At 38.3% G+C, this 12701-nt stretch overlaps 1 protein-coding gene across 1 annotated transcript; it reads left to right on the top strand.

The window, feature by feature from the left end:
- The first annotated feature begins 458 nt into the window (after nt 1–458).
- Nucleotides 459–6637, top strand: LOC115165599 (cerebellin-4-like). Its single transcript, XM_029718810.1, has 3 exons — nt 459–1679; nt 3449–3565; nt 4354–6637. The coding sequence occupies exons 1-3, from the start codon at nt 1383–1385 to the stop codon at nt 4549–4551; spliced, it is 612 nt and encodes a 203-aa protein (XP_029574670.1). The 5' UTR covers nt 459–1382; the 3' UTR covers nt 4552–6637.
- The last annotated feature ends 6064 nt before the right edge of the window (nt 6638–12701 follow it).

Here is a 12701-nt window from a genome sequence, read left to right as displayed (position 1 = left end):
CCATTGTTACAGTGACTAATGTACAGTATGCACTATGTGGCAAGTCCGTTTACAGTGAGGTATGTTGGCCTATAATGGGGCTAAGCAGCATTGTCATTGTTTAAAATCTCGATATCCTATCATTTATTTTGAATAGGCAATAATTGCCAGCGAAATTTCTATTTTTAATAAAGCCCCAGAATCTGCAATTCCAATGACAAAACAGTTTTTTTCCCCTCTCTATAGATTTCATTTGTTTTAAAATGAATTAATTGCTGGGTAGCTGTTGTTGGAATATTAATTACATTTGTGCTCTGTTCCAAAGTCAATAGCTGAGCAGTTTTGTAGAGGCCTCTATTCACAAACCAGCCACTGAGCACACACTGGTTGAATCAACGTTGTTTCTATGTCCTTTCAATAAAAGGATGTTGAACCAACGTGGAATAGATGTTGTATTGACATCTGTGCCCAGTCTGCAGTTTTGTATAACACAACAGAGCATCATACTCTTGACAGTCTTTTTAGGTAACATTCCACTCCTTGCCACTCCTGTCATGACATGTAATAGCTGAATAGAGGGTGCAACCAGTCTACATGCAGAAGTGTGTAAAACGTTGTAATTCCATTAAGTGGATTCCATACCATTTAATGGATCCATTCAGGTTAGCTTGGTGTCATTAAGGGACTCTTTATGGAGGGTTAGGCTTTAAATTGTTTAAAGACCGCTTATTATAAATTGGTGGTAAATAAATACCAAATATCCACTGTTCGTAAAACAAAAAGCTTTGTTTGATCTCCAAACAATTATGCTTATGACCAAAGATCGAATTGATTAATAGTCTGTTCCATACCTTGGCTTGCATCCACTATGTATCCAATCTCATTGTTGTAACTTTCTTGAACGAGGTCAGGTATAGGCTACAGAAATACTGATGTGAGGAATATGTAAAGATAAAAACCTGGCGATAAAGATGCATAACAGAAGAAAAACGAACTGTGTGAAAAATATTTGCATACATACGTTGGTAAATGAATGCGTCTGGACCGTGCGTAGGCATATCACCACGGGGACTAGTAGTCATACCGCGTAATTTGGAGTCGCAGAGCATCAACCAGTCATTGCGCTTCTTCTTCTCAGATTGAAGCCCTCATGCAGCCATCTATTTCGGATTATTATTTTAGTCACAAACATCATGTAAAAGAAAATGAGACAAAGAGAAAATAAACTGGATCGTCATTTCGATCAATTGTCAACATTTGAAGATCTCAATGTTGTTGAAAATATGTCTTTCACCAATATAGCATACGGCTGGATCCAATAAGAATTTTAACGCGTCAGAAACGTGTGCGACTGGGGGACCAGAGAGGAGGACTCGGAACTTCATACAGAGTCTTTTTAAAAAATGGTGCTGTTACGGTTGTTGTACAAGGTGATGGTAAACTCTCTTGTTCTTATGTTCAGTTTGGCGTTGATCTCTGAGTTTGTGGGAGCTCAGAATGACACGGAGCCTGTAGTCCTGGAGGGCAAATGTCTTGTGGTTTGCGACTCTAATCCGACTACGGATTGGAAGGGCTCGTCCTCTCCTCTTGGCATTTCGGTACGTGCGGCGAACTCCAAGGTCGCTTTTTCTGCGGTCCGGAGCAACAATCACGAACCGTCGGAGATGAGCAATAAAACAAGAATCATATACTTCGACCAAGTAAGACGGTTTTGTATGTTTTTGAGATAGTAGTTATTTTTCATTTTACTTCAACTTTATGACATCAAAGTTGCCCTGATAAAACTGCGCTGCAATGCTGTGTAGGATCCACGTTTTAGGCTACATAGGTAATTGACGACATAGTGGCAGGTTTTTTTCCCCAGCAGAACTAAATTGAAATAATAAAACAAAACAAAAATAATTGGAGGGGTCTAACAGTTGGTTTAGAGAGCAAGCTACATGTATCAATAATAGTTAATTATTGACTGACCGATTGGTTGAGTTTAATTTTAATGATTGATCAACAATAATGGGCATAGCTCAACATGTGATCAAACACAATAAAGGGCTATAAATGACCAGCAGGCAGAAGCAATGGTAGGGGTTCATCTGAGAATAGGACATAGCACACTCCCTTTCACAATCACACATGCACCTGAATTTACCCCTCATTCTTTACACACACACACACACACACACACACACACACACACACACACACACACACACACACACACACACACACACACACACACACACACACACACACACACACACACACACACACACACACACAGTCTTGTACAGCTAACCTTGTGGGGACACACAATTAAGTCCCATTCAAAATCCTATTTCCGTTAGCCCTAACCCTAAACCTGACCTTAACCCAAAAACCTAACCTTAACCTAACCTAAAACTAACCCTAGCTCCTAACCCTAAACCTAATTCTAACCCTAACACTAATTCTAACCTAACACTATTTCTAACCTTAACCCTAAACCCCCTAGAAATAGCATTTGACCTTGTGGGGACCAACAAAATGTCCCCAGTTGGTAAAATGTTTGTTTGCTTACTATTCTTGTGGTGACTTCTGGTCCCTTTTAGGTTGTATGTATTGTGTGTGTTGTTGTGAATTGTTAGATATTACTGCACTGTTGGAGTTCTGGTCCCCACAAGAATAGTTAAACACGTCCACACACACACACACACACACACACACACACACACACACACACACACACACACACACACACACACACACACACACACACACACACACACACACATATGGTAGAGATGCTTGGTTTGGCTTAATCAATTTGATTGGGTGGTACCAGGGCCATTTCTAGCATTTTGGGGGCCCTAAGCAAGATTTGGTTGGGGGGCCCCCCCACCTCACAGGCAAAATATTTTATCCTAAAATCACTGTGATAGTACAACTCCTGGTGGCACCTCAACTAGAAGGACCTTACATACATCACCTCTTCATCGCCAAAGCCTTACATAAATCACCTCAACATAGCCAAGACTTTACATAAATCACCTCAACATAGCCAAGACTTTACATAAATCATTGGCTCAATCTGCCTAATTGGAAGCCTATTGGGCAAGATTACAGCTGGGGTTTTTAGTCATCGCTGTTGTTAAAGAATCATTAACTCTATATCTGGCAGTTGGTCCTTGAGGTCTGTGGCGATGTGCTTGATTGAAGTCACACTCGCAAATCTCTTTGTCTCTTGTAGGTTGAGTCATAGGCTGCATGGAATGTCACATCACATGATTAAAACTGTCAGTACATTTTTTCTCTAAGGAGTTGAGGGGTCTACGACTGCTGAAATATCAGATTTAACACTACAGTCTTGTCACCCTAATTTGAGTGTCACCAGATGAAAAGCTGGTGGTTAAGCCATAACTATTTGAATAGTTAGTTGAACCATTGAGGATAATATTTATTCACCTTCTAAAATGCTTTATTCTTCTTTCTCTAGGTTCTTGTGAATATAGGCAACTATTTCACATTGGAGTCAGTGTTTTTGTCACCCAGAAAAGGGATCTACAGTTTTAATTTTCACGTTATAAAAGTGTACCAGAGCCAGACTATACAGGTAAGCAATTTGTTTTGGCCTAATTGATTCAGCAATTTAGCTCCAGTTATGATATAATTTGATTCCCCAGAGACATAATTTGCTATACATTTGCTATGGCTACATTCTTTGAAAGGGCCTTGTAATGGAGTTATTAACAGTGTATTACAGATTAGGAAATGTTTCTAAGACTATTGTTTCTGGACTATTTCCTGTGTAGGACTATTTGGACATATTGGATTTGCATTGACAGAATGGTGCACTGCAGGTTATGAGAGGAAGCTGAAACAAATCTCTGACAAATCTCTTAATTTCAATAGATGAGCGAATTACCTGTGTTAATGTTAGGAAAATGTACTGTAAAACATTCATGGGAAATCCCAGCCACTGCATGGCTAATCTTCTATTTTGGTTATGTATGTTTGCACAATTGTAGCCTCAATTTCCAGTAGTTTCATTGCGAATCTCCAAAGCCTGGAGAATTCTGAGCTCTCTAACAGTGTGAATAGTCGGAGGAGACTACATTAGTTTATTAAACATACCATCTTATTATTCTGGCTATTTAAGAGAGTGACAAAACTAAGCTGTAAAAGAATGTTGTTTTTTCAAAGTACTTTGTCAAGGGAAGGGCTTCTGCACACTTCCTATTTTAACCAAGATCAGAAGTGAATAGCAAATAGCTACAGTAGGTAGCTGTGGATGATTACAATGTTTGGCTATGGGCATGCAGTAATATCATGGGGACATTAACTGTATTTCTCCCCTGTCTCATTTATTTTTGCTCATTGCTGTCTCTTTGGGTCATCTAGGTGAACTTAATGTTGAATGGGAAACCTGTCATCTCAGCTTTTGCGGGTGACAAAGACGTAACTCGAGAGGCAGCCACCAATGGAGTTCTGCTCTTTTTGGATAAAGAGGACAAGGTCTACCTTAAACTGGAAAAGGGGAATCTAGTTGGCGGATGGCAATACTCTACGTTCTCTGGTTTCCTTGTTTTCTCTCTGTAAAAAGAAAGAAAATCTCACCATTCAAATGACTTTATCAACAGTGTGTTGTTACTGTATAATTAAAACATTTCTACATCTGTTGGATCTAGCCAAAGGATGGATCATATTATGTTCCGTGGTCAAGGATTGCTACAGAGAGAAGAAAAGAGACATTGGAAAGAGTTGATGTTTGATGGAAATTGGAATCCCTCTACAAATGCAATACTGCTCCAGAAAATGCCATAGTACAGCTCATTGCTATGCTCATGTTACTTGACAACTTCAACAGAGGAACAACACTTAACAACAATTCTTCCCTCACAAACTTAACAGTCCCAGAATATGTTTAGCATCTTTTAAAAAGTTTACATGACAGGCCTTTCTAAGTCACCATGCCTCTTTTTAGGGTGTCATTCCTATGGGGGAAATGGATTTGTTTTTCTTGGCAAGTGTGGCATGTGTGATATTACAACGTTGAATTCAGAGCAAAGTCTATCTTCCAACTATGAAATGACCCCCTCCTTGCGTGTACAGTCACACACGCTCTCTGTAGAAGTGATAACTAGTGTCACACTTGTCTTCATTTGGAGAGTGTCATTCTAACACCAGGATTAACTTGTGAAATGAGTCTGACAATGCAGGTGTTGAATTAATAATTGAATGCACCTTTAAATAAGACCAGGTAGATTTTAATCAGATAAATTGAACAGTCAAGGAAAAAACGCTCTGGGAAAGTAGACATAACCAGAAAGTTAGAAAATGTTTGAGTACACTAGACAAATCCTGTCTCGTCTGATGAAACAAAAAGTTGTGATTGCATAGGACTGCATCAGAGAAGCAGGTCATTGCAAAGATCAACAGCACAAGTTTATTTTATCTGGCCATTCTCATTACAAGAAGAGATCTGGCCATTAAACAACCATATGTCTAAACAGATGTTGTAGATGCAATATTGTCATTGAACTGAGAAGTAGTGGAGGCTCAAGTTCATGCTCAAGAGTTGGACACTGCAGTAGGTCTGGCCTTTTGACGTCACCATTGTCCTCCCTCCCTGTCATGTGTTGGTTAGAACTTTGACCATAGATGGGTACATCAGTGGAGGCATGTGTGATACTTCGTTGAAGAGATCACAATTGTATACTGTATGTTAACAGTTAATTTTATGCACAATAATTTATTTATTCATTTAATATTTATGCATTGGTTTATTCATAATAGTTTGTTTGATTTAAATGCTTAATTGAATGAACCGATTTGGCATTTACAGCCAATGATTTCAATTTGCTATGTCATCAATGACTGCCACATAGCCTGTAGCATCTGCAATCCATGTGAAATTCCTTCTTACCATTTGTTTACAGTGCATTTTTACAATATTTGTTTTTTTTACATCTTAAATAATTATTCGATCCAATCTATCATCAGATGAAATGTAAAGAAACAAGGTATGTGAATAATGTAGATAGTTCCATAAGACTAGGCATTTTCCACACAAACCTAATCTCACTCACCTTCTCTAACCTTTCCCCCTGAAATACACGTAGGGAAAGTGTCCTGTTGGCCATTTTGCATTGATAGAGCAGCTGTTGTGTTCACTCTTGAACTTATGTAACTGTATGGTCAACAAAAACCTTTCCTGAGTAAATATAATGGCACTACACTATTTATTGATTTATATTATCTAAACTCAGAAGGGTTTGATTTTCTCATAACATATTCCTGAGTTGACAATTGCTTTTTGTGCATATACTGTAACTATCATGGTTGTGAGAATATATGTTTTGTCTGTGAATGTTATGCCTCTGTGGATCTCAAAAGTGTGTCATTAGAGAAATGAAGGGTTGCCTAGTTCACAATTCCTCGGCTGGCAACTCAAGTCACTTTAATGTTGGTGCGTATACTGTAGGCCTACTGTGTGATCGTTTTAGGCACAGCTCTCAAATGAACATGCTTTACTACTGGATTCCTTTCTTTCAAGACATGAATGATGACTCCAACTCCCACCAAGAAACCACACCTTGGAGGGTAGCTATACAGTAAAAGTGTATTACATTAACCAGATATGCGGTATCTCATTTGTGAAATAAAAATGTTATAATGGACTGAATACTTTAACTTGGCCTCATTATGGACGCTGGAGAAGAATACAACTCAGTATTGTATTTCAAATTAATGAATGCAGAGAATGCTAATATATATATATATATATATATATATATATATATGTTTACAATTGTCTGTTGTGGCTTCTATAATGTGATAAGTATTGAGTGACTCAAATTAAGTATGACTGATTTTAAATGAAAGTATTCTTGATTTGCAATATATGATCTATCCCTTACAATTGAGAATCTAACTCCCCTTCACTTAATTGAGAGACAATTTACCCTAACAATTTATACTTATGTCAACGGATGGGCACGAAACCCAAACTAGCAAAACTAATTATATTCTATAATAGCAGCCTGGTTATTAGGCATGCAGCAATCCAATATGATGCTTTTTTTTCAACAAAGAGCTACCATTTCCTGATGGTAGATGCACTGTGGTTGTATGAACAACCCCGAATAGGTTTATGGATACAAGAAGAATTCAACATACCACACGAAGCTATGTAATCAATGAAACAAACCATTGGTACAGATATGTGTTCAAAAATATGGATGGATTATTGTTGAGATTTCCAAGAGCCTTATCATGCAGGCATATTGTATTACTGTCAAATTAAATCTGTGTTGAATTGTGGTCTTTATTGGTATACAATAATGTCAAAAAAAATAATTTGATTTATCAGCAACATAACTTCATAATCATATTTAGGCCATGTTCATATTCTCTGTGTTTTAGATTGTGGGTCTGAATCCATTCTGTCTGTCTTACAACTATCTTGATTTGAATTGGTGTAATACTATGAATAAATTATGTATATTCAGAATCAGCTATTCTCTCAGAGAGATGGGTTTATGATCAAATAATTAATCACTGCATAATTCCAACTATTTGGAATTTGGCAAAGGTGCTTGTTGCTTATGAAGTGAGAAGTTTTATATTCATCTCTATTGTAGAAAGGAGAGAGACATTACTCTTGTGGTACTGTTTCCTGTCTTGGGCTTTGATTTAGCAGGGTCATTCCACCAATTTGGTGCCTTTTGAGAAGTGTAACTTGGTCAAGAAAACCTTTTGATTTTACCTAATTTGAACATTCTGTCATAAAGAGCACATGTTCAACTTTTAAAAATAAGTTTCCCATCTCAAGAGGTTAAATAAAAAAGTACTATTGTAAGTCCTACTAAGTGCCAAATAAAGTAACAGGGTTGACTGTAACAGGGTTGACTGTAACAGGGTTGACGATTTCTTCTTAAATCAGCCTTAAATCCCCTTGTAACAGGGGGGATGAAATAAAACTTGTTGTGTGCAGCAGGGAGTGGCAATTGAATGCAAGCTTCACAAAAAAAGAAAAATGAAATTGTAAAAAACATTCTACCCTGTCTGTATATGGTAACAGGGTTGACGTGTTATGCTCACGGCTGGCCCGCTCATTAGACAGGATTAGGCAGCCGCCTATGGCTGCCTAATCCTAACCTGACCAAGACGTGCCTCCAACAACAACAAAATGACAATTTCTCTCAACCAGTGGCATATGGGCTTTTTAGGTGAGCGCTGATGCCGCCCTTTGATAATGCAGGGGCGCTAAATCTTTTTGCTTGTCCATTCCTAGCGCGCCTCTCCAGGGTGCTATTGGAGAGATGCATCTCTGCAGCGCAAAACAATGATCTTACATAAATAATGTAGCAGATATAGGACATGGTAGAAAGAGTATGTGGCCTTTTCTCTAGCCTACTGGCTGTAGATAAAATGCATGACTATGTAATGAGACAGACACTTTTTACATCATGCAGGTTTCTCCCATCAAATAGCCTAACCTAAATGGCACACAATAAAATAATCAAATGGACAATCACAATTGCTTTCCAGGTGTTTCACCCCATTGTCATGATCAGTGGTTTCAAGTTTGTATCAGTACAATTTTGACAAGCTGATAACAGCGATAAAATGAAATACTTGTGTAAACACACTGCAAATAGGCTTGTGATAACATCACATTTATTTATTCAACCTTCATTTAACTAGTCAGATCCGAGCAAATTCTTATTTACAATGACAGCCTACTGGGGGATAGTGGGTTAACTGCCTTGTTCAGAGGCACAACAACAGATGTTTACCTTGTCAACTCAGGGATTTGATCCAGCAACCACTAGGCTACCTGCTGCCCCAGGTAATTAATATTCAGAGCTTAAATAGCCAAATTGATTAGTCACAGGAATCAAGACTAATAAAGCCAGTGCAATGGCCTGTTTTATAAACGGTTGGCCTACCTCATTGATCGGGATTCATACAATTCTATTGCTGTCTGACATGGTAGTCTACACCCCAGTAAGCACGAGCCAACGTCTTTTGGACGTCTTTTTTTGGTCCTGTCCGGACGTCATTTTTTGGGTGTTTTACAAACAGTAGGCTTACCACATAGATGGGCATTCATAAAATGTAATTTCAGGCAACACTGGAGGCTACACATCAGTAAGCACGGACCGACGCCAAAGCCTTTTGGACGTCTTTTTTTTGGTGCAGTTCCGGACCAGCCTTGATTTCCACATCCACGGACATTGGTTTTTGGTTCAGTCCAGACAAAATCCGAACCAATCAGCGACGTCTATGTTTGGTTCAGATTTTGTCCGGTCTGGACCAGCCTTGATTTGGCACAAACATAGATGTCTATAATATACTTATTTTCAACTTTCATTCAGAACCAAACATTTTCCTGATGTCAACATCTGGAAAATACATATTTTAAACATCTGTAAAATATGTATTTTCAGCATCAGGAAAATAAGTATTTTCAGCTTTCATTCAGAACAAAACATTTACCTGATTTCAGCGTCTGGAAAATACGTATTTTTCAATGTCTGGAAAAGATGCCTTTTCAATGTCCTGGAAAATATGTATTTTAGACATACGGAAAATACCTTTTCACCTTTAATTCAGAACCTAAATTGAACCTAACTGCTAGCCATTTTTTGGTCTCGCCTATGGCGGCAAAACGGCAAGGACCGCCCCTGGTTATGCGCGACCCACTCAGTTTTTCAACACAAAACTCCAGCAACTTGCCAAAAAGATTAAAACCAGCTCACCAGCTGACTATTAGATGTTCAATAAATAAAAAATAAATAGTTTCACCGTATTAAAACGAGAGTTGTGTTGGGGTTGACCTTCAAATGAGGGACAGGCGTAAATTAATGAATCACTAATCACATTAAATGAATAATAATCTTCAGAAATGACCCATACATTTGACACAACCTGATGACTAGCCCTCTGACCTGTGACCTGCTGTTGTGTGTGAGGTTTGTTTTGATCATTGGGTGGGAACATTCAGTATTTTTTTTATTATCAAAGACATAGAAGGTATTACTCAAGGTCTGATACAACTCTGATTCATTTCTCGATCCTCAGATTCTGGGGGCTACAATTTAATATTGGTCCACACTTTCTATATATCAAAGGGAAGCAAAAGGCACTCTTTTTGTGGAACGGCATTTTTGTATTATCAAAGATATAGAAGGTATTGCTCATTTCTCATGGTCTGATAAAACTCTGATTCAACTCTAGTCCTCAGATTCTGGGGGATATATTTATCCTTGAAATATGTTTTGTCTGTTGCTGTATTGTTGTGATATTTGTCAGCCTATGTAACTTGGCCTTCCAAATGACTCCTCCCTATAACACAACATTTAGGCTATAATCGAATGAGATGTACATACATACTGCAGGCGTGATTTCTTTGGTGTGGGACAAGCAGTATGTCATTGTGTTGTGTGTACAGGCTTTGATTGCATCCGGTGGGACATGTGACCCCAATACATCTTAGATAAAGCTAACAAATAAGCAGAAATTGAGAAATGAATTGGGGGACATAATCTATTTGGAAATTCCAATCAATGCCCTTGAGTATGTTAAAGTTCAGATATAAGGGAAAGGAAAGGAAAGGGAAAGGGGGATACCTAGTCAGTTGTCCAACTGAACGTATTCAACTGAAATGTGTTTTCCGTATTTAACTCAACCCCTCTGAATCAGAGATGTGCAGGGGGCTGCCTTAATCGACATCCTACCTGGGTTGAGTTTACTCAACTCCACAACATACACTACCGGTCAAAAGTTTTAGAACACCTACTCACTTAAGGGTTTTTCTTTACTTTAGCTATTTTCTACATTGTAGAATAATAGTGAAGACATCAAAACTATTAAATAAAACATATGGAGTCATGTAGAAACCAAAAAATTGTTAAACAAATCAAAATATATTTTATATTTGAAGTTCTTCAAATAGCCACCCTTTGCCTTGATGACAGCTTTGCACATTCTTGGCATTCTCTCGACCAGCTTCATGAGGTAGTCACCTGGAATGCATTTCAATTAACAGGTGTGCCTTGTTGAAAGTTCATTTGTGGAATTTCTTTCCTCCTTACTGCGTTTGAGCCAATCAGTTGTGTTGTGACAAGGTGGGTGGGGGGGGGGGGGGGGGGGGGGGGGTATACGGAAGATAGCACTATTTGGTAAAAGACCAAGTCCATATTATGGCAAGGACAGCTCAAATAAGCAAAGAGAAACAACGGTTTCTGGAGTCCAAATTGAAGATTTTTGTTTTCAACCGCCGTGTCTTTGTGAGACGCGGTGTGGGTGAACGGATTATCTCCGCATGTGTATTTCCCACTGTAAAGCATGGATGAGGAGGTGTTATGGCGTGGAGGTGCTTTGCGAGTGTGCAAAGCTGTCATCAAGGCAAAGGGTGGCTATTTGAAGAATCTTAAATATAAAATATATTTTGATTTGATTTTTGGTTACTACATGATTCCATGTGCTATTTCATAGTTTGTATGTCTTCACACTTATTCTACAATGTAGAAAATAGTAAAAATAAAGAAAAACCCTTGAATGAGTAGGTGTTTTAAAACCTTTGACCGGTAGTGTACATCCCATTAAAGTTGAGTTGCGACGAGTGTGGGTGGACTGTACCTCCGACCACATCGAGTCACTGTCAGTCGATACTTGTAGAAATGTCCATTCTTCAAAGCTTTCCTTATACCTATGTTTGTCCTGTGTACATGAACGCTTTTCTTTGGGTGCTGAAATCTGTAGTTTCTGATAAAAGTAGCATTTTACGGGACCTCTGCCAAGGGAGCAGTTGTTTGTTAATGGAGAATGAGCAGCTTGTCATTGCACGGCCAATTTTTTGGTTTATGCAGGGGACACTTAGAATGCTATTATTTTTTATCAATTCCAAATCCAACTGACAACTCTATAACAATCAGGACAAGCACAGGAACACAGTAAGCGTTAAAAAATTTATATTTATGGAAGTATCGAGTTTGAAGTTTTAATTTCCCACTCCTTTGGAAAACAGTGGATTACAGGGAGCAGTTTGACAGACATCACATAAAATGTATTTGATCAAAAACAAAAGATTTCAGCACCCAAAGAAAAGCTTGCATTTACACAGGACAAACATAGGTACAAGGAAAGCATTAAAGAATGGACATTTTTACAATAGTGACACGATGTTGTGGTGGCATACTCTTCTGGGATTAACGTACTAGAACCCTGAATCCAATATTACAGGAATCTAAACTACAGCTTGTATAAGGCAAGGTATCCAAGAGGAATCCACACAGTACCGAGTCTTTTATTAGTTGTGTTCATGTTGTCACATTGGTCTGTTAACCATTGTATTTTTGAATTTATTTTCTTTTGACATATTTAATAAGGTTTCTACACTATCTAGAGCCTAAAAGGGTTCTTCGGCTGTCCCCATAGTAGAACCTTTTGAATAACCTTTTTTGGTTCCAGGGAGAAACCTTTTAATTTCAGGTAAAACCTTTTTGTGTTCCATATAGAACCCTTTCCACAGATGTTCTACATGGAACCCAAAAGGGTTGTACCTGGAACCAAAAAAGGTGCTCCTATGGGGACAGCCGAATAACCCTTTTGGAACCGTTTGCTCTCATTTATAGGTTCACATTAGCATTGTGCTGAATGTGAAAATCTCCTCTTGACAGAATCATTTATTCCTAATGTGTTGTGTACAGTTGACTGTGTTGTCTTTTCTTCAGAGACCC

Source organism: Salmo trutta, chromosome 28 (assembly GCF_901001165.1).
Source record: "Salmo trutta chromosome 28, fSalTru1.1, whole genome shotgun sequence".
In the NCBI taxonomy this organism is placed as follows: Eukaryota; Metazoa; Chordata; class Actinopteri; order Salmoniformes; family Salmonidae; genus Salmo; species Salmo trutta.
The sequence above is the reverse complement of the archived record's forward strand: the minus strand, read 5'-3'. Positions and strand labels throughout refer to the sequence as shown.